Genomic DNA, 23,285 nt, shown 5'->3' with positions numbered 1-23,285 from the left:
AAATGTTATATGATATGTGTATTTGGTACATATGTAATAAACTGTACTCTGGGGGAATTAAACATAACTCAAGGGCAGTTTTCTAATACAGAAAATTACAGGGTGTATTATGTAATAAACAAAATTTAAAGGTACTTTCGTTAAAAACAAAAACCACTGGGAATGTTTTTTCACAAAACAAAAACATTTAGGCAATTTTGCAATAAAACAAATTTACACGGCGAATTATTGGGAACGTGACCAACCGACAATAAGAACAGCTGACTTAACAACTTACTACTATTTGCTACTACGTTTTTTTGCTTCAAATCCAACAAACAACACCGCATAGAAATCAGACGGCAGTGTTGGATCGGAGGATTTTGATCTGTGGAGACGAATATGAAAGGTGAAACTTATCGAGTGTTCTGTGTCGGAACCGCCGATACCAAGCTTGATGAGCTACGATTCCTTGCTGGATCAGTGCGATCAAATATCGGCGCATTCTCCAAAAACTCGTCTTCCAAGGTAAGATTAGCTCTGACGAAGAAAGACTCACCTGAATCACTATTGACCAATTTTACGAAATATGAAGGATTTGACTCAATTTTAAGTTTTCTGGAGAATTGGAAGATTGTGAATGGTTGATATTTTTGTGAGCCGTTTTATTGGAATAACAGGTTGAGGTTGTGATTGTGGATGTTTCGGCGGGTGCTGATCAGAAGCAGATCGATAATGTTGCAGACTTTGCGTTTGTAACAAGAGAAGAAGTTCTCTCATGCTACATTGGATCGAACCAGGAGGAAAAACCGGTTAAACTTCCGGATGATAGAGGCGAGGCAGTTGGTGTCATGAGCAAATGTCTTGAGAATTTTCTTAGGCAAGCCTTTGAGGATAATTCTCTTGCTGGGGCTATAGGCCTTGGCGGAAGCGGAGGAACATCGCTCATATCATCTGCTTTTAGGTCTCTCCCTATTGGGATTCCTAAGGTCATTGTATCCACTGTGGCCAGTGGTCAAACTGAACCTTATGTTGGGACCTCAGATTTGGTTTTGATCCCTTCTTTAGTAGATGTTTGTGGTATCAACAGTGTTAGCAGGGTGGTCTTTTCAAACGCTGGGGCTTCTTTTGCTGGTATGGTAGTCGGGAGGCTTGAGTTGTTTAGAAGCTCCCCAAGCGATAACGGCAAATGTACTGTGGGCATAACTATGTTTGGAGTGACAACTCCATGTGTAAATGCAGTCCAGGAGATATTAACAAGAGAAGGTTATGAGACACTAGTGTTTCATGCCACTGGTGTTGGTGGCAGAGCAATGGAATCTTTGGTTAAAGAAGGATTTATACAGGTTTCTCTTTTTCTCTTCATTCAGATGAGATTTGTTATTATGATTTATGCAGTTAGTCTTAATTTTTTGGTTGTGGTGTTGGTTACTTTTAATGTTTCCTCTACCTGTTCTTTCCTTAGGGAGTAATGGATATTACAACAACCGAGGTTGCCGACCATCTCGTTGGAGGGGTGATGGCATGCGATAGTTCCCGTTTTGATATCACCATAGAAAAAGGAATACCGTTGGTTTTAAGTGTAGGTGCCTTAGATATGGTGAACTTTGGTGGTAAAGATACAATACCTTCTCATTTCCAAACGAGAAAGATTCACGTCCACAACGAACAGGTGAGGAATCGTTACAAAGATGTTACCATGTTAAGTTGTCTTTACTAGTGGTATCTGTTCAAATTGTAACTGTTATTGACAGGTTTCTCTCATCCGAACGACAGCAGAAGAGAATAAGAAATTTGCAAGGTTTATAGCAGATAAACTGAACAAATCAACATCAAAAGTAAGGGTTTGCATTCCAGAGAAAGGTTTATCTGCACTGGATGCTCCAGGGAAGCCTTTCTGTGATCCAGAAGCTACTGGTGCTCTCATAAATGAATTACAGGGGCTCATTCAAACTAATGATGACAGACAAGTATTTCCTTGTTACTACTTGTGTTTTGTTTTGCTTCATCTACTTTTAGGTACTGAAATGTTGTATTATTTGACAGGTCAATATTTATTCTCACCACATCAATGACCCTGAGTTTGCAGAGGCATTGGTTGCTTCATTTCTTGAGATTTGTCCAAAAACTTACGCACAAATCAAACCCTCTGAAACGACTTCGACTAAACCTAGTACTGGAGAGCATGATGATGGACATGTGAGATCGAGGCTTGAAAGGATTCCATACAGTCCTAAAGAGTTTCCCAATGCAAAGCCAGGTTTCCTTTTGCTTCCCACTTACCTTAAACTAACGACCAGATCAATTGGTAGTTCTAGTATTTGGATACGGAACTTGCATGTTGGAATTAAAAAACTTATTATCATCACTGGCTCCAGAAACCTTGGAACGAACTCAGGCCATTTTGGGACGGTTGAGAGATCAAATAGAGAAGGGAATACCAATAATTGGGGGAGGTGCTGGTACTGGAATATCTGCAAAGTTTGAGGAAGCTGGTGGGATTGATTTGATAGTGATATACAACTCTGGACGTTTTCGTATGGCTGGAAGAGGATCCTTAGCAGGCTTACTTCCATTTGCTGATGCCAATGCAGTCGTGCTTGAAATGGCAAATGAAGTTTTACCTGTCAGTTTCTTATTTCATTCCCACAATACCCAAGAAACTTGCATTCTCTTTCCAGTTGCTTCTGTTAGTTATTCATGCATTTTCTTTCTAAGACCCGTCTTCATATGTCAAATTTAACTTGCAGGTAGTGAAGGCGGTGCCTGTTCTGGCTGGGGTGTGCGCAACAGATCCATTTCGTCGTATGGACTATTTCCTGAAGCAGTTGGAGTCCATTGGGTTCGTTGGTGTCCAGAACTTTCCAACTGTTGGTCTCTTTGATGGTAATTTTAGACAAAATCTTGAGGAGACAGGAATGGGATATGGGTAAGCTACAAAGCAGGTTTCAAGAATCATTTTTTGTGTATGGATTGTGTTTAAATTTCCACATAAACTTGTCCGATATTGCAGTCTTGAAGTTAAAATGATCTCAGAAGCGCACAAAATGGGGCTGTTGACCACTCCATATGCTTTCAACCCAAAAGAAGGAGAAGAAATGGCAAAAGCGGGAGCTGATATCATAGTAGCCCACATGGGTCTAACGACATCCGGAAATATTGGGGCGAAAACCGCAGTTTCAGTGGAAGAAAGCGTTGTTCGTGTACAAGCTATTGCAGATGCTGCTCGTAGATTCAACCCAGACATTATCGTCCTCTGCCACGGAGGTATAGTAACTTCTAAAATCCATCATTCACTGTTTGATATAGAAGTTTTGTTGTAGTAAGCTTTTTGTTTTTAGGTCCGATATCGGGTCCAGAAGAGGCAGAGTTTGTGTTGAAGAGAACACAGGGTTGTGTCCATGGCTTCTACGGAGCATCAAGCATGGAAAGGCTACCTGTAGAACAAGCAATAACAAACACTGTTCAAAAATACAAGTCCATATCGATCAAGTGAAGTCAAAATAATAAGTTCACTTAGAAACCTTTATCTTTGGTGTTTCTAGTATATTTGCATGTGTTGTGGCCTATGGGTGTGGATGTTTCCTTTTGTTGCATGGTTTTTTTTTTCTGGTCATCTTTGATTGCCTCTGCAGGATCTTATATGATCTCTAGTTCTGTATTACACGTTTTTGTATTTTAATAAAGTTCATAGTGCTCAACTCTTATCATTTCTTTTCAAATCTTGTCATTCACCTAATGACTTTTGTTTATATGGTTAGACACCATAATTTGCAGTTTTCAAATAAACAAAAACATTGTGGAACGAAATTTCCCACTATAAAGACTTATAGAAGCATAAGATTCATAGACCAAACAATTCAAACAGAGCAGCGGTGAAAACAAAATACAAAAAGGCTCGGAGGTCTACTATGAGAAAAGCTTCGAGATCAATCTGAATCAGAGTCGACATTCGCTGAAGACCTAACGGACCGACGTATGCTTTCTTGATACTCGTAATCTTCCTCATCTTCCTCTTTTCTCTTTTCACTAAGCATTCCTGTGAAAAAACCTTAATTCAACGACCAAAGCTGTAAACTATAAGTACCAAAAGCCCAGAATGTGAGACATTGATGCTACCTTTCTTGACCAGAAGATTCTCCAGCTTCGTCGTGGAGAAATCGTCCTTGGCACCTAGATCTTGAAACCCGACAAGCCTATCCATCGCGATTCCCTTGCTGAAGAATAATGATTTCAACATTCGTGTTTTCGTTAGTTTAAACACATAAAGACCTAACTGCGCTAAGAAATAATGAGTGAAAAATGTAGGAGTGACCTAAAAAGGATAACACACGGCAAAGTCTTGATTGCAAGCTTGGTGACGAAGAAGGGAGCGTTCTACATGAAGTGTCTCCCAAGTATTAGAAGATGGCAAAATGGAGTTTCAAAGAAGAGTTAAGGAAGTGGATTACTGACCTCAGCGTCCATCTTAATGAACTTTGTGTCCACATGTCTAGGAGCAAGGGTCTTCAAATGCTTGTCCATTATCCTAGAATGTTCAAACGCATAAGCTTCAAATTCTGAATATTCACATATCAAAAAAGTGATGCGAGGGAGAGAAGGGTATTTCATCTTACTTGCAGCGATAGAACTCCTTGTGGTAGAAGTGACATATAACTTTTTCACTCCTTGTGACTTCTCCCAAGAAGTCGCCTTCGCTAACTTCTCGGTATTCACCATGTCCTTGTCTTTTGAATGCTTCTCTCTTTTCCACTTCTCTCTGTCCAGACACATCTTGGGATTAGATCATAGTCCATACTAATGAAGACAAAAGTGTTAACCAAATATAGATAATGAGAGAATGTGGGGGGTGAAGTTGAACCCTGAGTGCTGCAATCCTATCTGCGTGCAACTTTTCTAGCTCTGGATCCTACAGAACAAGAGCAAGTCAGTCTCCCATAGAGACAGAAGAGAAACATAACATTTCATTGTACAGATTATAAAAGAACAATTCAAAGAGAGCCCCCATTGAACTTACATCCATCAATTCGTCAAGATCAACTTCCTCGTTGACAGGTCTTGATCCTTGTGCCTTTTCATTTGCAAGAACTTCCTGCACAACAAAAATACGGAAATGTTTTTGATCCAAGAACATCAAACTCTAATTGCAATTGTAACCAACAAAAAAACACTTAAAATTCGCTATACACTATCAAATTTCCTGACACGTAGACCTCATGTCAGCACAAATAGAATCTAGCCTATCTCTGTTAATTGGGTTACCAAACAACATGAGATTGATTATGTGGAAAACCAAGCACATTATTTACCCTTTGAAAATACGCGAAATCAAGATCCAAGAAGAATTTATGGAGAACAGCTTCGAAGTACGAAATAAACAATGAAGATTAAATTACCTTTTTATAATCTCTAGCAGCTGCCGCCAATACATTCCCGAATGCCAGATTCGAGAGGGTCGACTTCACCGTATCCGGATCCATCTCTTTACCAACCAACTAATCCAACTCAGAAAATTTTAAAATCTCAATCAAAAATCCCTCTAAGATAGCCAGAGAAGAGATTGTAAACAAGGATTTGAAATCTGGTGCAGAGAGGAGAAACTCCCCGACAATGAACACCAACGATCTAAACGCGGCGTTTGGTAAAAGTTGAGTAAATTTTGTTAGGGCTTAGTTTTAGTCCATGGGCTAATTAGTAAGTGATTTACGGCCCACACATGAGCCCAAATGTTTCAGACCCAGCCAAGTTTCTTCAAATTCACCCAATCAACGACGATGTACGTGTGTATGAAAATCATTAACACGACGCATCGCTTTCGAGGAGGAGCATTACGTGTCCTGTTAGCTACGATAATGTTAGTACCGCCACAAAGAAAAGGATAGATATTTTGCTTTCCAGCACCCTGTCATGGGATTGATATGAACACGTACTTGGTATCGACATGAAAGCTCAAAAATAAATTCAATCCGATTCCTTTAGTGATATCAGAAGTTCATTTTAAATACGAACACGTATGGCGAAACACCACGCCGACATTTTCTGCTGCTGCCACGCGTCACTTTCCAAATATTGATTCATTAAACTAATAGTTGATCCATATCCGAAACCGGACTATAAAACTATCTTCAATGCGTTAACGAATCTTCATCGATCAAACTCATCAAAGTCTAATATCACAAAGAAAGAGTTTTTTTAACTAGCTTAGCTCAAAGTGTTTGCTTAAGACAAGAAGAACATGGCGTCTTACCAGAACCGTCCAGGAGGTCAGGCCACTGACGAGTACGGAAACCCGATCCAGCAGCAGTATGACGAGTACGGAAATCCGATGGGAGGAGGAGGATACGGAACTGGTGGTGGTGGAGGAGCTACAGGTGGCCAAGGATACGGAACAGGTGGCCAAGGGTACGGATCAGGTGGCCAAGGGTACGGAACCGGTGGCCAAGGATACGGAACCGGGACCGGGACTGAAGGCTTTGGAACTGGCGGAGGAGCTAGGCACCACGGCCAAGAGCAACTCCACAAGGAAAGTGGTGGTGGCTTGGGAGGAATGCTTCACCGCTCCGGATCTGGATCCAGCTCTAGCTCGGTACGTATCAAGTGTATAAAGAAGATTTATGATGTTTTAGTTTAGTATGTGAAGCGTAATTCGAATGTTATATGTATAACAGGAGGATGATGGACAAGGAGGGAGGAGGAAGAAGGGAATAACACAAAAGATCAAGGAGAAGTTGCCAGGTCATCATGATCAGTCTGGTCAAGCTCAAGCGATGGGCGGCATGGGATCCGGATATGATGCTGGTGGCTACGGTGGTGAGCACCACGAGAAGAAGGGGATGATGGACAAGATCAAGGAAAAGCTTCCCGGTGGTGGCCGTTAAGCTTCGAACAATCGTGTATACATATTAAATAAAAATAATGAGGGTTTGTAACGCAGTCGCATTCGGTCGTTGTATTGTGCTTTTTATGTATGTACGTCCTGCGATGTGTGTTGTTTACTTACATGAGTGTGTAATGAGCATCTGGCTCTTTTTATGTTCTGAGATGTTTGTGTTATGTAATTTCACATCTATATAAATCTACTTTCTTCTGCTTAGTTTGTGTTACACCTCTCGTCCACTGTGAACTCCGTTAACGCACTACAATTAGTGTAGTAGAGTGTAGACGTACATGTTAAGATGGGATTAGGCCTGTTTTCGAACTCGTATTCCCCATTTTGCTGGGTTTAACCTTGGGCCGAATCATAATTTGATGCTTGGGCCTATGAAATGGAGAGATTTTATTAGTGATCTGTATTTTCTGAACGTAGGTAAAAGACGTGAGAAAATGATCAAAAGACATTGAAAAAGTCTCAATACATCGTCCGGTGATATTTCTTTAAAATGACGACTTCTTCTTCTTTGCCATTACTGCACGAAAAGAAAAGGACATAGTTGGTTTGGTTTTGTGAAGGAGAGCAGTTGAAGCTGTTTCTCAATGATTTTGTCATTATCTAGCGTTTATTATGTCTTTGGCGTACTCTATCAACCGTATCTATTTGTTAAGCACACAATGTTAATTAGTTTGCTTGCAGAATAATTAGCATTTTTTTTTGACTATTTGTTCAACGGTCAACCAAGTAAAACCCTATGGATGTAATTGTTTTGCGTAGCTTAATCATCTTCAGGCTGATCTCTCAATTTAATAAAACATAAATCCCCATAGAAATCTTCTCCGCGTTGACTATTAAAAGCAAAATTGTGCTTTAAGTGTTGCTAATGCATGGAACAAAAATCCCACACAACAACTGCGAATAATCTATTGATATGAGGTGCATAAAGTGATCATACATGAGAAATATACGAAAAGAATTCTAACAAATCTTGTATTCATACCAATTCAAATATCAATGTATCCATCTAATCCAATATATAGCTAAAATTAGATACCAACTCCAACGTCTTTCTCAATTGTCCACAAAGTCTACTCTATAAATGCAACCCTTGGCATCACACACAATCACCAAGTACAAGTAACCGAGTTATATACAACGAGTCATCAAGAGAAAGAATCCCCCCAAAAAATGGCCAAGTCATTGAACATCCTTATTGCAGCTCTCTCGCTCATTGCATTTTCTCCTTTTTGTTTGTGTTCCAAAGCCTATGGAAGTGGCGGCTATCTCTTTCCTCAGTTTTATGACCAATCGTGTCCTAAAGCTCAAGAGATTGTTCAGTCCATTGTCGCTAAAGCATTCGAACATGATCCTCGCATGCCTGCCTCCTTGCTCAGACTCCATTTCCACGACTGTTTCGTCAAGGTCTCAAGCTTAGCAAAATTTCGTAACGTTTAAAAACATACGGAAATTTTCCAATCTTAATATATTTTTATCCTTGTGATATATATTTGTGCTGCAGGGATGTGATGCTTCCATACTATTGGACAGCAGTGGAACCATAATCAGCGAGAAACGATCAAACCCTAACAGAAACTCAGCCCGTGGTTTCGAACTCATCGAGGAAATCAAACATGCCTTAGAACAAGAGTGTCCTGAAACAGTTTCTTGCGCTGATATCTTGGCTCTAGCCGCTAGAGACTCAACTGTTATTGTAAGTACTCATCACAATTCACTACACACAAAATTAGTTGATTATTATCAATAATTTGACAAATGAAATAACAGACGGGTGGACCGAGCTGGGAAGTACCTCTAGGAAGAAGAGACGCGAGAGGAGCAAGCTTGAGTGGTTCCAACAACGACATTCCTGCTCCAAACAACACTTTCCAAACCATCCTCACTAAGTTCAAGCGTCAAGGCCTTGATCTCGTCGATCTTGTCTCCCTCTCAGGTATACATATCTATCCATCTTTATTACACGAAACATTTTCAATAACTTATTACACTTTTAAGAAGCGGATACATATGATTTATAGGAAGTCACACCATTGGAAACTCGAGGTGCACAAGTTTCCGACAGAGGTTATACAATCAATCCGGCAACGGAAAGCCTGATATGACTCTTAGCCAATACTATGCAACACTATTGCGTCAACGATGTCCGAGATCCGGAGGTGACCAGACCCTATTCTTCCTCGACTTCGCGACACCGTTCAAGTTTGACAACCACTACTTCAAGAACCTGATAATGTACAAAGGTCTATTGAGCTCTGATGAGATTCTGTTCACGAAGAACAAACAGTCCAAGGAGCTGGTGGAGCTATACGCTGAGAATCAAGAGGCCTTCTTTGAGCAGTTTGCTAAATCGATGGTGAAGATGGGAAATATCTCTCCGTTGACAGGCGCCAAGGGAGAGATCAGGCGTATCTGTCGGAGGGTTAACCATGCTTATTAATACAAATCCATCTTTATAATTTATGTACAATATAATGCTTTCGTTTCTCATTGAGTTTTCAATTTCTTTTGGCTTTGTTTGCATGAGTGTGTATCATATGTTTATTACTCAAATCTGATTTTGTTTCGGAAAAAGATTATCTATATACTATTTGCTTTATTTCCAGCGTTGAACTTGCAATGGTACAACCAACATTAACCTAAACGTTTTAAATAGTAAGCCTCATATATTGTTCAGAATGAACTAAAAGTGTTGGGCTTTGGGTTTTTAGAATTAACTAAACGTATTGGGCCTCAAATAACTATCGAAACCTCTTCTGATTTGGGTTTTAGCTTCCGAGTAAAACGGCGCCGTGTTGGAAGCATATCTTGAACGGACGGCAGAACTCGGAGTCGGAGATCGTACCGGAGGACGGCGAATCTTCCATCTACTGTCCTTTCGTTTTTTATACGCGTCAAATGAGTCTTTAACTTCAGATTAGCTCTGTAAACAATCGCGATTAGTCCGGATTGCATCTAAGGATTCGTTGATGGCGGCGTCGTGGCAGTGGGAAAATGCCACCGCCGGCGCCGTCGCTGGATTCGCCACCGTAGCTGCTATGCACTCTCTTGATGTTGTTCGTACGAGATTCCAAGGTCTGGTTTTTCACTCCTGGATTAACTCATCGATTTTGCTTTTAAAAAGTTGCTAACTTGATTGAACAACAGTCAACGACGGAAGAGGGTCAAGTCTGCCGACGTACAAGAACACTGCTCACGCTGTCTTCACCATTGCCCGTCTCGAGGTTTCCCAGATGAAACTCTCTTCTGGCATCTTCCATATTATCTTCTCTATGTTATGTGGTTGACTCATTTGGTTTAAATCTTCTGTAGGGTTTGAGAGGGCTTTATGCAGGCTTCTTCCCTGCAGTTATCGGTTCTACTGTTTCCTGGGGCTTATACTTCTTTTTGTGAGTGTTACTTTCGTTTAGCACATATCTTCTTTCTTCATGATTTCTATTCAAACAGTTTTCTGTTAGTTTTTTTAATGTTTTTAGCCGTGGATCTTGTTTAAAATGTTCTGGAACAAATATATTATCTCTCTGTAGTTATGGAAGAGCCAAGCAGAGGTACGCTAGAGGCAGGGACGATGAGAAACTCAGCCCTGCTCTCCACCTTGCTTCTGCTGCTGAAGCAGGGGCCTTGGTGAGTCTAACAGGCGCCATAAACATCTCATTTCTCCTATGTTTTTTCGATCTCAGTATCAAGGGAATGATGCTTTCAGGTCTGTTTATGCACAAATCCTATTTGGCTTGTCAAAACAAGGTTACAGCTTCAGACACCTCTTCATCAAACTCAACCATACTCAGGGCTATTAGGTTTGCAATATGCTGCACACACAAAATTCAGTTTTCATTGTTTCTAGTGTTTCATTCTAAATGTGTATTTTGTGATCTTAAGATGCCTTTAGAACCATAGTGAAAGAGGAAGGACCCAGGGCGCTCTACAAGGGTATTGTCCCTGGTCTTGTACTGGTTAGTAACTATCCTGATCTATCTCTTGTAACGTTCGTTCGTAAAACTACCACAAGATCCACAGTTTTGGAACTATAAAAGATGACTATTAGTTGCGAAAGAGGAGGCCTTACAGATTGAATGGTTTACATTTTGGGTTCAGCAGGTTTCTCATGGTGCTATTCAGTTCACAGCTTATGAGGAACTCCGTAAAATCATTGTGGATTTGAAAGAAAGGAGAAGAAAGTCCGAATCCACTGACAATCTATTGGTACAGAGTAATTCTTCTGAATAGGCTACATTGCGGTTCTTAAGTTATATAGCCACATTAATCTTAATTCTACGGCTATTTCCAGCATCACGGATATATACTATTCTAACACACTCCATTGCAATTTTTCTTTAGAACTCAGCAGATTATGCTGCACTTGGTGGCTCCTCCAAAGTCGCTGCAGTTCTTCTTACGTATCCATTTCAAGTTATACGAGCACGATTACAGGTACCTATCGACCGTGTCTTCTTCAGTCTTATTATTGTTAGCTCAAATCTAAATTCCTTGAGCTTCCTTACTTTCTACCTTTGACCTTCTGCAATATATGAGGATTTCATAAACATGGTTCTTTTCTTGTTCAGCAACGACCTAGTACCAACGGAATCCCAAGATATATAGACAGCTTACATGTCATCAGAGAAACCGCGAGGTCAGGGCATATTCTTGGTCTCGATTATGTCTGGAATGATGATCTTTTTGGTTAGTTTCACTGAGTAACACTTTTGGGTCTCTCTGCAGATATGAAGGTCTCAGGGGTTTCTACAGGGGACTAACGGCTAATCTTTTGAAAAATGTACCTGCGTCTTCCATCACATTCATCGTCTATGAAAACGTTCTGAAATTGCTAAAACAGCATCCAACAACAAAAGATTAGACTCTTCCTCTTCCTTTACCGTTATTTCTTAGACTCAACACGCACGCGGTTGACTTGTCACTCCCAATACTAGAGAATTATTCTTTGATATACATATATTTTATGTGCGTTCCATGGTTCTAACTTTTACGATCACAGCTAAAAGTAACACAACAAACCGATTCAATATGGGAGAGATCTGTTGAATAAGAGAAGATAGATGGGCTTATAGTCTCCCTCTGCTATTAGGGCCCAATAAGTTTCGAATGGCCCATAAATCGGTAAGATATGCGAAATCAGGCGCCGAGTGTAGTAGTAGCTAAGGATCTGTTTCCAAAATCAAGATCATGTAGAGAAATAAATGATAGTTAATGCTAATCATTTTTAATATATAACGAAATTAATGCTAATAAGATTATTTCAATATCTCGATTTTTATATTTGTTTGGTGACAATATGTTTACACTGATAAAAAGATTACACGTTAAAAAAAAAAGATGAAAAAGATTACATGTATTACGTTTTGAATATTGTCTAAAGATATACTTTAAAACTTTCATTATCCATAGTTACTTCAGCTGTGATCACTTTGTCCATACCAAAGATCTGTATTAAAGTATGCCATATCAGGGATGAAAGGATTTTAAAATTAATGAAACCATTTCCTAATTCGAAACACTTTTTTGAAAAACACATTTCTTAAGGATCCGTTAAAAATGCTTCAATCAAAAGTTTATATAAACTAGGAGACAGCATCATCATTTTGCAATACTTTATATAGTATTAACATATTTTCCTTGTTTCTAGCTAGCTTCCTCAAGTTCCAAAAGATTTATCAGAAATGTTTTCATCAAATAATCGTTCTACACAACTGGTTTGTTTTTCAGTTTCTCGTGACAAAACATATTTTCTTGTTTCTTCTATCTGTTAATTCTTGACTAAACATGACATTTCAACCGTTTTTTTGGGCAGACTTGTGGGTTTAAGGTGAACACCAACTCCTCTGAGTGGTATAAGAGCATCACAAGGATTCTAAAGAAGGTCAAAGGTAGGTTTTGTTATCCTACAATTTGATTATGTTTGTTAATCTAATTCTTACATTGGGTTTTTCTTGTGATTAAGGAGGGGATTTTTTGTTAGACGCGGACGAAGGAAGAGCATACATTTCGGGTTTAGGAGATCCACATAAACTACTAAAACTAATGGGTTCGGTAAAAGGCAAGGCAGCTGAAATGACGTTTGTGAAAACCGGTGGACATCATCATCATCATCAGCATCATTATCCACATGAACCTAATCTTCATTACAACTCCGACTCCTATTACGGCCAGCCACCATCTTACAACAGTTATTGGCCGAGTGATAATTGTTACTCTCGCCAGCATCCGCCTTATTATTCTCAGTCACTAGCGATGCAACCTTACCATCACCAATATCCATATCCAGGTTATAGTATCTACGGTTAGTATTAGGATTTTCAGCCGAGATCGAGCAAAACCTGTGTTTTAGGGTTTATTGCTTGTATCCGACGAAACACTTTCTTTTGGTTCCATTTGAATTTTCTTTCTGCTATTTTTTTTGTATTAGCAGAGGAAAATCGAGGAAATTTTCTCAGATTTTGTCACCTTTTTTTGTAAGATGCCGGTGGCAGATATGGATTTTAAAATATTTTACAGTATCTAATTAATTTTAACTCCAGATGTTATCATGGATTCATTTCTGAATAGCAGAAATTATCATTTCTGAATATCTTCATGATTTTATCATGGCGGGAATTTCTCACATTCCTAATTTAAATACAATTTTGTTTAGCTGCCAAGGGAACAAAAATACGATTTTATTTCCCTTCCGAAATTACTGCATTAAGTAGCTTTTACTGTAATCTTCCAATTTGTAAGAAAAATAAATTCAAAGGGTTCGACCAAAAACATAAAACATTAAAGAAAACTTATCATTATTCGTGTAGATCCATTTGTAATGATGTAATATCATGGAAAAAAATTCCAGCTTGGTTAAACAAAGAAAGCAAATGTAACAACTCACGATGTGAAAGCTTGGATGGTCTCTTCTCTTCGAACCCATTTGTTCTCAGAATTTCAATTACCCTTTCCTTGAACATACTTGCATCTGTATCCAAACACAACAAATCATCTTTCCCATCTTCTTCAACATCACTGTCAGAATCACCACCTGTCTGATTCATAACCTCAACATTCGAGCCATGCCTCCCTGCAGACAAACTCTGCAATTCCATGACCTTTTTCTTCTGCCTAAACATGGAACCAAGCGTCTTATTCTTCTTCCCGAAACACGTGCGAGTGAATGCCAACCATTCTTGAACATTAACATCCGGTATTATCTCCTTTGGTGTAATCCTAATTACAGATGAATCAACTTTAGGAGGTGGAACAAACTCTCTTTTACTTACATCCATCACAAATTTAACATCAGCTACTAACTTAACGTTCACCGCCAATCTATTGAAATCGGAATCTCCTGGATTTGCCAGGAGCCGGCGGGAGAATTCCTTTTGAAGCAAGAGTGTGGCGCTTCGAAAAGTATTGGAGCCGTATACAAGCTTGGCCACAAGAGGGGAAGATATGTTGTAAGGAATATTTGCAACCACGAGATCAAAGTGAGGAAAATCTGTCTTCAGAACATCTTTTTGAATAATCTATAGAATCCAACCACAAGAGAATAAGTGAAAAAGAGAGAGCGTTAGTGAATGTAGTTCCCTATTATTTCTCTTCGGCATTTTATCGAACAGGTTGTGTGCGCTTAGAAACTAATCCACAAAAACAAATAATTTCGTTCCCTAATCCAATCCTAGCAACAACAATAAGGCCCTTACATGTCCAAACCTAAATGAATTCTCAATTTATCGACGGCATCTCAATGAAGTAGCAGGATTTACCGTAAGTTTATCTGCAAAACCATGGTCAGAAACCCTTTTGCGTAGAATCTCCACCATACGCTTATCTAGCTCGACGGCTACGACATTCTGAGCAGCTTCAAGAAGTTTCATCGTGAGATTTCCAGTGCCAGGTCCGATCTCCAAGACTGTATCAGTCGGCCTGATATCGGAGCTTCGAACAATGGAGTCGAGGATTCTAGTGTTGGTAAGAAGGTGTTGGCCTTTGCTCTTGCACAGAAACAATCCATCGTGTTCCTTCTTCTCCTCGATTCTCACATCCCTCTCGTATCCTCTTCTCCGGCGGTCGTGATCGGGTTTTGTCCGAGCCTGCGAGTGAGAATCTCGTCGGAAAACTAAGGAAGATAAGTACGAACGAGTTGAATTGATTTTGATGAGCGTTTGGTCTTTCAATCGAAGAATCATCACTTTGCTTCAGTCACGAAATATAGCTCGGCGTCGTTATCATCCCACGAAATCGCCGGTGACAGGAATCCAAAGCGGAAACTTCCGAGCGTTTGAAGGAGATCCTTGTGGCCTTGTGGGCCAATTGTTTATATGCTTCTCAAATATTCCTTTAGCCCAAGGCCCAATTATTTTTTATTTCTTCACGACGCTTATCTTAATTCTTAATCATCCAATTGGCGTAGACTTTTACTTATATGTACATCCATAGATTGATTGATTGTAAAATAAAAGAAAAAGAACAAAAAATGATGGATATAGAATTTTGGACCACGCTAGTGGACTACGTACTCAAATGGTAACGTGAGAGCCATGAAGTCGTCTAATTATTTGGAAGAACATAAAGTTTGAAAATTCATATAATCTTGAAAAGAAAGCATGACGTTGCCAAGTTACTATTCTCGTCGGTGTAATTGCTATCTCTTTTCTACATGATCGGACGGTATATATGCTTCCTTTTGTCCCTTCCATCCAAATTTTGATTTATTGTGTAAACATATATATCTTTCAGTTGATTTTTTCATTATCATGACATCTGTCAACACTCTCTACTTTACATTATATCACCTCAGTCACACACCACTCTTTTCTTGATTAATTCCCTATGGTACTCATATGAAAATGTTAAAATTAAGCAAAATAAACACACACAAAAAACAAAATAATGTGTATTATCACATGAAAAAGCGTCACAATTCGATTCAGTTTCTTTTGGTGTTTTTATTTCTCCTATGATGGATACATGTGTTGAAAACTGTATCAGCTTCAGAAGAACATGCTATAAATATAAAGGCTAGCCTTATAATTTAGGGTTTGTAACTTCGGAATTAACAATAATAGAGTAATTAAGAAAATTAGGCGTGAAAAATAGTGGTCCACTTTTTTTACAGCAGCCTCTATACTATAACTTTGATACCACCCTTCGTTTCTAGTGTGGGGGATTTTCAATAACCCATGAGCACCCGATCTATCAACTTAGTTATATCTTGCCATTTTTCAACATACAACAGCAAAACTGTTTTGGTTGAGTTTTGCGAGTTTGTTATGTGATTCACGTTTGTTTTAGTGAAATTTTGGGTTAAAGTAAGTCGAGTGGATTATATAAGTAGATTTTGTCGCATCTAATAACTCAGTTGATATATCAGCTTAGAAAGACTATACGCGTCTCTGCATGTGCATGAGCATGAGCATGAGCATGGCATTTGGAGGAACCATGACTCCACTTCCTTGGGACCCACATGAACCAAATCACTCTCTATGTTTTTTCTTTCTTCCTTTATTCAATGATGCAATCTTCTCTTGAGCAATGAGAAACATATAATCATTAATATACATAAATGTAAAGGGGGCCTTTGAAGGTGAAATGGGATCCATATGGAACACATAGTTTATGAAATCTATTTCTGAAAACGGATATGTAGTATATAAAAAAGTGTACATTTCATTTAAGTTTTACCCAACTTTGCAGCTTCTCAAGAGATTTTGTGGTGAAAGACAGTCTTTGTTTATTATTTTGTGAAGAGATACAGAATACACATAAATTACTATTGAGTAAAGGAGGATGCAAGGGGGAAAAAAGTTGCAAGAATCTCTAAGCTCCGTTATTGGCTCCAAAGAAAAGAAACATAACCCACCAAATCTTTTATGTCCTTTTTCAGTTTCAAAGTTGAAGAGAAAAGGAGAGATTTAAAAGAGTGTAGAAGAGCAATGAATGGGTGAAAGTGAAAAAAACAAATCAGTGCGTGCTTCTTTTGTAGTAAACACTCTTCTCTTTCTGCCTATGTAAGAAAAATATATATTAAGAAGTGATTTTCTCTTTATTGGTAATAATGTGTAATTGTGTACAAGTGATATTTAGAAGCCAACAAACACTATGCTCCAAACTTACTTTTCTTTATTCTCTAGTTTATAAAGTTCTTTCCACATTTCCATGTTTTCTTATTGATAATGGGCATAACATACATTCTAAATCTCCAAAAGATGGTACCGGGGTCAAGTAGAATGGTAGATGACTAGATGCGTTTGAAGTGCAGATATTTGGCAGAAAAGGTAGTGGAAACAATTTCAACGTTTTTAGAAAAATTGCTAGGACATGAAATGGAAGGTTAAATAGTTAAGAAAATGTTAGTAACTTTACCTAAATTTGTATAAATTATGACACTGAAAACTTAAAGAAAAGAAGAACACAGTGCTCGAGAAGATACTTTAAACCTTTTCTTTTGGAAAAAAAAGACTATTCTATTTGTACTAATTTCAAGATTCAAACTCCAAAATAAAAGAAATTTAATAGTTTTGGCTCATGGTGAGTCTTTCATTATGCGAGTTTGTTGCTATTTGCAAAGATAATCGATGTTACCAATACATTTGGAATTTATGGATTTGTAATTTAGTTATATACAAGAATAAAATCCGAGAGAATGTCACTGTCCCTTTTGCCCACTCCCTCTCTTAATTTCTCGGTCCTAAATGATTGCATATATTCATCGAACTCTATCCCCAATTTTCTTCTCCTCTATTTCAGTCACTCATAATTTTTGCATTCAACAAAGTACAAACCCTCACATACATTAAGATTGTCATAACAAGAAAACCATTAAAACATCCAAATTGATTTCTGAAATTTACAGCTTCTAGATCAAATTTAAAGTTGTCTTTTATACTCTATTTCATAGATACACATTAACATTGTTTACAATACGGTGAAGAGGTTGGATAGATGATTTTGCTGATTGTTTATGTCAACAATAACTTTCATCCATTTCATAAATACATGTATTTTTTACAACCTCACTTTCATTAAATGTATTCTCTCTTTTACACAACAGTGGGTATTTCCACTAGGAAATGACTATAGTGCCCCTCTTCTTATTAGTCAACTCTCCATATCCTTTTGGAAAAATCCATGAACTATCTTCAGTTTTTTACTTTGTCTGTAGTTTGATATTCTGAAACAACTGAAATTCGTTAAAATTTGGAATGATTAATTGGTCAATTAAATTAAGATTCATGGGGTATAGGTATACGGGACAATTGATATACATCAGTGTATGTATTGTATACATAATTAAATATTTTAATACTATCAGGTGTTCATTATTAAAGTTTGTATATATAATGATAAAAATAACAGAGTAGTAATTTGCTTCCTTGGAAACATGGATAAGCAACTGTTTTCCAGCTGCGAACTTTAGGCACTTAATTTTAAAGTCACAGGTATACACTACGCAACCAAAGCAAGATTTCGCTAATAATAATTAAAATTGCATCGAATCTAACTAAAGAATCTAAAAATACAAGTATACCCAGTCCCCAACGTTGTGTAGGACGATATATGATTATAAAGTTTTAGTTTAGATATTACATAACTATAGATTTCTCATAAATAAAGAAATCTTCCGTTCATTTCACTAAAATATCGTTCGAACAAATAATACACAGATTAATATCTAAACGTAAATCATATAAACAAATAGTGTAGGATTTAATTATAGTAGCATTTTGGCAAACACAAACAGACAAACAAAGGAAGAGGCAGCGTGTTTTCCGGTAGAGAAAAGACGGAGAGAGTAAAAGCCGAAGTTGTAAACGTGGCAACATATTGACCGCAGGATCTAAAACACGTGATGATCAACGGTAAGATATATCTTGTCCGAGAAGTGTTTTGTGATATTAATTGGTGTAAGGAAAATCTGGAAAACAAACAAAAAAGAAAAGAGAGACAGAGAATTTAATAAGAGAGGAAGAGTATTAAGGTGATGGCGGCGTTGCAGAGCGCGAGACAGAGAAAGAAACCTCTCTGAGATACATCTCTCTCTCTCTCTCTATCCCCTCTTAAATACACTCCATACCGACAAACCAACTTTTTTCTCAGTACTAAAAGAAACCTCTATTCGATTTCTAAACAAACCCTAGATATAGACTACTCTACATTCTTCCATTAAGTTAATCTCTTTCGTCTTCTTCTTCTTCATCCTCTCATAATTAAAGATCTCTATCAAGAGAGAGATCTTTTATTGTCTTCTTCTGTTAAAATCTTTTGATAGATCTTCACTCTCTGAAAGTCAAGATCTTAGTCTAGGCAAGTAAATATGTGGTAAAGCAAAGCCCTTCTTGAAATTGGTCATATATGGCTGGTGGTATCGGAAAATGGCAGGATTTTTCTCGTTAGGACACGGCGGAGGAGGAAACACTCCAGACAACCACAGAACAAACACTAATAATCCTTCTTCATCGGGAACAGAATCTTGGCTTTGGTGCAGAAACCCTAACTCTAACGCTGACGGTGGAGAAGCTGGTCCTTCTTACAAAGGAACCCTTGAGCTATGGCAACACCCAAACAATCAAGAAATCATTTTCCAGCAGCAGCAGCAACAGCAACAAAGGCTGGATCTTTACACTTCCGCTGCGGGTTTAGGTGTTGGACCGAGCAACCGGAGCTTAATTGAAACTTCCGGCGGTGCGTTGATGATGATGAGAAGCGGTAGCGGTAGCGGCGGACCAAGCTGCCAGGATTGTGGGAATCAATCTAAGAAAGACTGCTCTCACATGAGATGTAGGACTTGCTGCAAGAGCCGTGGCCTTGACTGTCCCACTCACGTGAAGAGCACGTGGGTTCCTGCCGCTAAACGCCGAGAACGCCAGCAGCAGCTTTCTACCGGTCAGCAACCGCAGCAACTGGGAGGGAGCGTCCCTAAACGACAGAGAGAGCGTATCCCGGCGAGATCGACTTCCATGGCCTACACTCGTATACCTTCTAACAACACTTCAGGTATTTCATAATATCTCTTTATGGTTATTCACCCCTGAATGAAAATTAAAGTAATGAGCTTTGAATAACTTGAGTTATTAGTTTCAATTGCAGAAACAGAAACCCTATTTTGATCAGCTTTTTTTGTTCTTCTTTTTTCATTTTCAAGAAAAAAAAAAGGTGAACGATTTTCTTCTTCCTATTTTTTTTTTTTAATATGGAAATACTGTAGATCAGTAAGACTGACTCTTGGAATGACAGGAAGAAACTGTTCTCACTGATCTTGATATTTGTGTTTATATCCTGTAATTATTAAGTTTTTGTTTATTTGTTTGTTAATGCTGTAATTATTAATTTGAGTTAAGATAAAAACAAACAAACAAATCATACGTTGAAAATACTCCTACGATTTTTTCTTATAATTAACAATAATTAATTAAATGTTTTCTATCTAGGGTTGGAGGTTGGGAATTTTCCGCCGGAAGTTAGCTCGTCGGCAGTTTTTCGGTGCGTGCGTGTGAGTTCCGTAGATGATGAAGAAGAAGAGTATGCATATAAAACAGCTGTGAGTATAGGCGGTCACGTCTTCAAAGGTGTTCTCTACGATCAAGGCCCGGCCGAGAGAAGCTCCTCGGGCGGTGGATCTCAGCCGTTGAATCTCATAACCGCAGGCCCATCGGCCTCATCATCAAGCCCAAACGTGAGCTGCAACAATGGAGTCGTTGGCTCCACTTCAGATCATTATATCGATCCTGCCTCACTTAATTATCCTACTCCCATTAACACTTTCATGACTGGTACGCACTTCTTCTCCAACTCAAGATCTTGAATTCCACACAGAGAGAGTACAACAAATCATAACTTTTTTTTAGATTCTTACGGTAGAATTAGGGTTTTAAAACATCTTCGGAGGTGAAGATTATAACGTACTAATCTTGGTTTTCAAAAGTAATTAACTAAGGGAGATAATGTTCTATTAAAACAATTGTTACCTGATCTTTTATTATTAAGTTCAAATTTTGTAGGTATAATGTTAATGTAATAGTATACTCCAATTTTCAACTGTTACAAAAGTCAACGACCCTGTCTCTGTGAAAGCTCACATCAAAAGCAAGATTTGCAGCTGGCAGTTTTCAACTGTGATCGTTAAACTCAGCCTTGTTTTATTGTCAGCTTTTCACATTACTCTTTTTTTAGGTTTACTTTAACATTAATTTACCTTTCAAATTACTACTTTAGGTCAATTAATTGCAATTATGATTTGCCTGTAGAAATATTAATGTGAAAAACAAGGTTACAAAATTGAAATTTGGGTGAAGACATGTATTTAGGTGTCTTGTGCTTTTGGTCAACAAATCAGACACACTAGCACAGGTATATCGTTCGTCTACGACTACTATATATCCGGCAATATGCCATACCCTAATCTTAAGTTTTATTCAGTTTGAGCCGTTTTTAAAGTGATGCTCTCATTCCTATGATTGATATAATGTCAGTACACTTACATTTGAAGAGAGACTTACTGCCACATCCGACTCTTTACATTATTTTTTATATATATATATCCTGATAGCCAGTTTCTCCATATTTCTATCTTACATAGTTTTCACATCGTACGTTACGGTGTATTTTTTAGCCACATCTGAAGGGGCTTTACTATACAAATCTCAAATGCAATCCCCAAAATCTGACAAGCAGTGAGACTGTATGTGTATTTTGATTCTTTTGTTACAACGAGTGAGGCTGTAAATTCGGCAGATTATGAGTGAGTGGGGGAACAGAAAAAGGTGTAAAATTGGTATGCATCTTTATTTCTGCAGGTGTTTATGTTTGGACCTAAAAAAACTCTTCTTTCCCAATTCATTTCTTAGGCTCTCTTTTTCATTATTCAATTTACGTCACCTCAAGAAAGCCATGATGATAACGAGATGCAAAAAGAATCGGAAAACGAGCTAACATTATAATAACTCATTAGGATTAAAATTTAATTAAGTGTTGCATGGAGTTGTGAAGACTTGTAAAAAAGATGCACACAAATCATGCATTTTGTGATTTACATTTATATCATTCTATAATTGAATTGGTCCCATTAAACCTTAAACAGCTAATCCCACCTTGCTTATGCTGATTTGTCCCCGATTATTTCCTCCGTACTACTCGCACCATGTCTTCGAAATTTCTCTTTTGGAAAACCTAAGTTGCTTTTTATTTTCTTGGTCAAGCAAGACTCAAGAGTTTGATGTTGTTGCACGTAGAAAGGATCTTGAAGACGGATGTCGGATGGTGATAAAAGCAGCAACTTTAAACTCCGAACGCAAGTGGGGCCTTAGGAAATTTCACTGTGAACCAATAAGAGAGTAACACGTCTGAGGGACAATTTGCAATTCCATCATTGCATTTCAAGGGGACAAAACAGAAGCCTCAGGTCCACAGCATCAAGCTTTCCAAACCGAATTTTTAATTTGAGTGTCGCAGGCTCGCTGCATAAAGAGAAGACGACACTGTAGTCCTCAGTGACCAAATAATGAAGTAGCCCAAAACTAAGCCATGCTGTTGCTGGGTAAAACAAAACTACTAAGCCCTAGAGGTATGGGCCTCTGTTTTTCTCTCTCCATGAGACTCACGAGCAAATCACATAACTAACTTTGGATACATTCGACTCTGTTCCTGATCCACTCTTCTCTCCCCTGTTTGTCTTTCTCCATTATCTCTTCTTCCGGAGACTGGAAAGATGGCATTGGGCAACAAACGCACTTCGTCGACGATTTCAATAGTAATCTGGATAAGCATAAATCACAGCTTAGAGGAAAATAGAAGGTCAGAGAAGAGAGTATCGTGATCGATGTAAGCACTAGTTTCTGCTTTGTAATTGTGCATCTTTCTAACTATTATAGGGATGGTCTTTGAGTTCAAGATTAACAAAGAAACAGTGAGACAATTATTCGTTAAGAACAACATACCGACGAAAAGCAAGGACGACAACAAATTCAGATGGTGCCAATAGATTATGTTAGTACCTTTTGTTTTACCAATCTCTGCATAGTCTTAGTGACCCGTTAGGATGATTTAGTGTCCCACATGGCTTAGGTTTAGAGTTTTAGACACCTAACGCTAATGAGTGATCCTATCATATATGAACATTTTCGTCGTCTTCCATAGATTTAAAGTTAGTTAGAGCCAATGATTTGGAACCTTTGCTTGCAACAGCTGCACATTCATTAACCCATCAACCTTGCTTCCTGTAAGGCTATAATTACTTCTTCTATCTATGTCATCAACCAAGACTAGTTTAGATTTTGACAACTTCTGGTCAAATGGGTACGTCACATATGGGAGAAAATGAAATAAATTGTAAAGTTTATTAGTCAATTTATGACATGTGAATTGGTAATATGTCAAATAATCCTAAATCAAGAGTTGTTCTGCTTTGGAATCTCAACAGAATCTAAAACTCATAACC

At 38.2% G+C, this 23,285-nt stretch overlaps 9 protein-coding genes and 2 long non-coding RNA genes across 17 annotated transcripts; 7 read left to right on the top strand and 4 right to left on the bottom strand.

The window, feature by feature from the left end:
• Positions 1 to 190: 190 nt before the first annotated feature.
• AT5G66420 (TIM-barrel signal transduction protein) lies at positions 191 to 3,694 on the top strand (the record flags this gene model as incomplete). 3 transcript variants are annotated; one of them, NM_001037086.2, is made up of 9 exons in its annotated part: positions 191 to 507; positions 660 to 1,325; positions 1,445 to 1,651; positions 1,734 to 1,949; positions 2,026 to 2,239; positions 2,358 to 2,605; positions 2,730 to 2,908; positions 2,993 to 3,246; positions 3,321 to 3,694. In NM_001037086.2, the coding sequence occupies exons 1-9, from the start codon at positions 382 to 384 to the stop codon at positions 3,473 to 3,475; spliced, it is 2,265 nt and encodes a 754-aa protein (NP_001032163.1). In that variant the 5' UTR covers positions 191 to 381. The 3 variants fall into 3 exon arrangements, with proteins under 3 accessions (NP_001032163.1, NP_001330244.1, NP_569034.1); NM_126040.4 differs by having other exon boundaries at positions 269 to 1,325; NM_001345760.1 differs by lacking the exons at positions 2,993 to 3,246; positions 3,321 to 3,694 and having other exon boundaries at positions 253 to 507; positions 2,730 to 2,912.
• Positions 3,672 to 5,931, bottom strand: PLP3b (thioredoxin domain PLP3B-like protein). The gene is made up of 8 exons (NM_126039.4): positions 5,376 to 5,931; positions 4,997 to 5,071; positions 4,841 to 4,888; positions 4,596 to 4,738; positions 4,435 to 4,507; positions 4,295 to 4,356; positions 4,099 to 4,196; positions 3,672 to 4,018 (listed from the first exon to the last, which is right to left on the bottom strand). The coding sequence occupies exons 1-8, from the start codon at positions 5,457 to 5,459 to the stop codon at positions 3,909 to 3,911; spliced, it is 693 nt and encodes a 230-aa protein (NP_569033.1). The 5' UTR covers positions 5,460 to 5,931; the 3' UTR covers positions 3,672 to 3,908.
• On the top strand, positions 5,921 to 7,091 carry RAB18 (Dehydrin family protein). 2 transcript variants are annotated; one of them, NM_126038.3, is made up of 2 exons: positions 5,921 to 6,565; positions 6,648 to 7,071. In NM_126038.3, exons 1-2 carry the CDS (start codon positions 6,215 to 6,217, stop codon positions 6,855 to 6,857), a joined length of 561 nt encoding a protein of 186 aa, NP_201441.1. In that variant the 5' UTR covers positions 5,921 to 6,214; the 3' UTR covers positions 6,858 to 7,071. The 2 variants fall into 2 exon arrangements, with proteins under 2 accessions (NP_201441.1, NP_001032162.1); NM_001037085.1 differs by having other exon boundaries at positions 6,126 to 6,565; positions 6,651 to 7,091.
• A 677-nt stretch (positions 7,092 to 7,768) lies between these two features.
• Positions 7,769 to 9,463, top strand: AT5G66390 (Peroxidase superfamily protein). Its single transcript, NM_126037.5, has 4 exons — positions 7,769 to 8,272; positions 8,370 to 8,561; positions 8,636 to 8,801; positions 8,887 to 9,463. The coding sequence occupies exons 1-4, from the start codon at positions 8,039 to 8,041 to the stop codon at positions 9,303 to 9,305; spliced, it is 1,011 nt and encodes a 336-aa protein (NP_201440.1). The 5' UTR covers positions 7,769 to 8,038; the 3' UTR covers positions 9,306 to 9,463.
• Positions 9,464 to 9,567: 104 nt separating this feature from the next.
• Positions 9,568 to 12,106, top strand: FOLT1 (folate transporter 1). Its single transcript, NM_126036.4, has 10 exons — positions 9,568 to 9,940; positions 10,013 to 10,089; positions 10,178 to 10,254; positions 10,393 to 10,489; positions 10,569 to 10,662; positions 10,745 to 10,818; positions 10,964 to 11,068; positions 11,204 to 11,296; positions 11,431 to 11,498; positions 11,588 to 12,106. The coding sequence occupies exons 1-10, from the start codon at positions 9,835 to 9,837 to the stop codon at positions 11,721 to 11,723; spliced, it is 927 nt and encodes a 308-aa protein (NP_569032.1). The 5' UTR covers positions 9,568 to 9,834; the 3' UTR covers positions 11,724 to 12,106.
• A 437-nt stretch (positions 12,107 to 12,543) lies between these two features.
• Positions 12,544 to 13,168, top strand: AT5G66370 (metal ion-binding protein; the record flags this gene model as incomplete). The annotated part of the gene is made up of 3 exons (NM_126035.1): positions 12,544 to 12,576; positions 12,675 to 12,750; positions 12,825 to 13,168. The coding sequence occupies 3 exons, from the start codon at positions 12,544 to 12,546 to the stop codon at positions 13,166 to 13,168; spliced, it is 453 nt and encodes a 150-aa protein (NP_201438.1).
• Positions 13,169 to 13,523: 355 nt separating this feature from the next.
• On the bottom strand, positions 13,524 to 15,222 carry DIM1B (Ribosomal RNA adenine dimethylase family protein). 2 transcript variants are annotated; one of them, NM_126034.3, is made up of 3 exons: positions 14,617 to 15,220; positions 14,162 to 14,376; positions 13,546 to 14,077 (listed from the first exon to the last, which is right to left on the bottom strand). In NM_126034.3, the coding sequence occupies exons 1-3, from the start codon at positions 15,037 to 15,039 to the stop codon at positions 13,657 to 13,659; spliced, it is 1,059 nt and encodes a 352-aa protein (NP_201437.2). In that variant the 5' UTR covers positions 15,040 to 15,220; the 3' UTR covers positions 13,546 to 13,656. The 2 variants fall into 2 exon arrangements, with proteins under 2 accessions (NP_975003.1, NP_201437.2); NM_203274.2 differs by having other exon boundaries at positions 13,524 to 14,376; positions 14,617 to 15,222.
• A 1,021-nt stretch (positions 15,223 to 16,243) lies between these two features.
• AT5G09615 lies at positions 16,244 to 16,827 on the bottom strand. Its single transcript, NR_143225.1, has 2 exons — positions 16,534 to 16,827; positions 16,244 to 16,373 (listed from the first exon to the last, which is right to left on the bottom strand). It is a non-coding gene; the product is annotated as an other RNA (long non-coding RNA).
• AT5G09605 lies at positions 16,628 to 16,858 on the top strand. The gene has a single exon (NR_143224.1). It is a non-coding gene; the product is annotated as an other RNA (long non-coding RNA).
• A 1,700-nt stretch (positions 16,859 to 18,558) lies between these two features.
• SHI (Lateral root primordium (LRP) protein-like protein) lies at positions 18,559 to 22,253 on the top strand. Of its 3 annotated transcripts, none has more exons than NM_001345758.1 (3): positions 18,559 to 19,846; positions 20,281 to 20,622; positions 22,081 to 22,253. In NM_001345758.1, the coding sequence occupies exons 1-3, from the start codon at positions 19,225 to 19,227 to the stop codon at positions 22,110 to 22,112; spliced, it is 996 nt and encodes a 331-aa protein (NP_001330898.1). In that variant the 5' UTR covers positions 18,559 to 19,224; the 3' UTR covers positions 22,113 to 22,253. The 3 variants fall into 3 exon arrangements, with proteins under 3 accessions (NP_001330898.1, NP_201436.1, NP_001330899.1); NM_001345759.1 differs by lacking the exon at positions 22,081 to 22,253 and adding an exon at positions 20,851 to 20,928 and having other exon boundaries at positions 18,770 to 19,846; NM_126033.2 differs by lacking the exon at positions 22,081 to 22,253 and having other exon boundaries at positions 20,281 to 21,427.
• On the bottom strand, positions 22,030 to 22,866 carry AT5G66340 (uncharacterized protein; the record flags this gene model as incomplete). The annotated part of the gene is made up of 3 exons (NM_126032.2): positions 22,030 to 22,326; positions 22,470 to 22,603; positions 22,843 to 22,866. The coding sequence occupies 3 exons, from the start codon at positions 22,864 to 22,866 to the stop codon at positions 22,215 to 22,217; spliced, it is 270 nt and encodes an 89-aa protein (NP_201435.1). The 3' UTR covers positions 22,030 to 22,214.
• Positions 22,867 to 23,285: the final 419 nt, after the last annotated feature.

This window comes from Arabidopsis thaliana, chromosome 5, assembly GCF_000001735.4.
Source record: "Arabidopsis thaliana chromosome 5, partial sequence".
Lineage (NCBI taxonomy): Eukaryota > Viridiplantae > Streptophyta > Magnoliopsida > Brassicales > Brassicaceae > Arabidopsis > Arabidopsis thaliana.
Note: the sequence above shows the minus strand (reverse complement) of the source record. Positions and strands in the feature narration are given on the sequence as shown.

Bases quoted from the DNA above. Each gene is read 5' to 3' on its own strand.
- PLP3b (NM_126039.4), bottom strand. From the start codon at position 5,459: ATGGATCCGGATACGGTGAAGTCGACCCTCTCGAATCTGGCATTCGGG. The intron at 4,889-4,996 runs GTAAGTTCAATG...CTTGTTCTGTAG, and splicing joins ATCTTGACGAATTGATGGAT to GATCCAGAGCTAGAAAAGTT. The intron at 4,357-4,434 runs GTCAGTAATCCA...CACTTCATGTAG, and splicing joins TCATTAAGATGGACGCTGAG to AACGCTCCCTTCTTCGTCAC.
- RAB18 (NM_126038.3), top strand. From the start codon at position 6,215: ATGGCGTCTTACCAGAACCGTCCAGGAGGTCAGGCCACTGACGAGTAC. The intron at 6,566-6,647 runs GTACGTATCAAG...TATGTATAACAG, and splicing joins CTGGATCCAGCTCTAGCTCG to GAGGATGATGGACAAGGAGG.
- AT5G66390 (NM_126037.5), top strand. From the start codon at position 8,039: ATGGCCAAGTCATTGAACATCCTTATTGCAGCTCTCTCGCTCATTGCA. The intron at 8,562-8,635 runs GTAAGTACTCAT...ATGAAATAACAG, and splicing joins CTAGAGACTCAACTGTTATT to ACGGGTGGACCGAGCTGGGA. The intron at 8,802-8,886 runs GTATACATATCT...TATGATTTATAG, and splicing joins CGATCTTGTCTCCCTCTCAG to GAAGTCACACCATTGGAAAC.
- FOLT1 (NM_126036.4), top strand. From the start codon at position 9,835: ATGGCGGCGTCGTGGCAGTGGGAAAATGCCACCGCCGGCGCCGTCGCT. The intron at 10,090-10,177 runs GTTTCCCAGATG...AATCTTCTGTAG, and splicing joins TCACCATTGCCCGTCTCGAG to GGTTTGAGAGGGCTTTATGC. The intron at 10,255-10,392 runs GTGAGTGTTACT...ATCTCTCTGTAG, and splicing joins TGGGGCTTATACTTCTTTTT to TTATGGAAGAGCCAAGCAGA.
- DIM1B (NM_203274.2), bottom strand. From the start codon at position 15,039: ATGATTCTTCGATTGAAAGACCAAACGCTCATCAAAATCAATTCAACT. The intron at 14,377-14,616 runs GTAAATCCTGCT...TGGATTCTATAG, and splicing joins GTTTTGCAGATAAACTTACG to ATTATTCAAAAAGATGTTCT.
- SHI (NM_001345758.1), top strand. From the start codon at position 19,225: ATGGCAGGATTTTTCTCGTTAGGACACGGCGGAGGAGGAAACACTCCA. The intron at 19,847-20,280 runs GTATTTCATAAT...TTTTCTATCTAG, and splicing joins ACCTTCTAACAACACTTCAG to GGTTGGAGGTTGGGAATTTT. The intron at 20,623-22,080 runs GTACGCACTTCT...TGTTGCACGTAG, and splicing joins CATTAACACTTTCATGACTG to AAAGGATCTTGAAGACGGAT.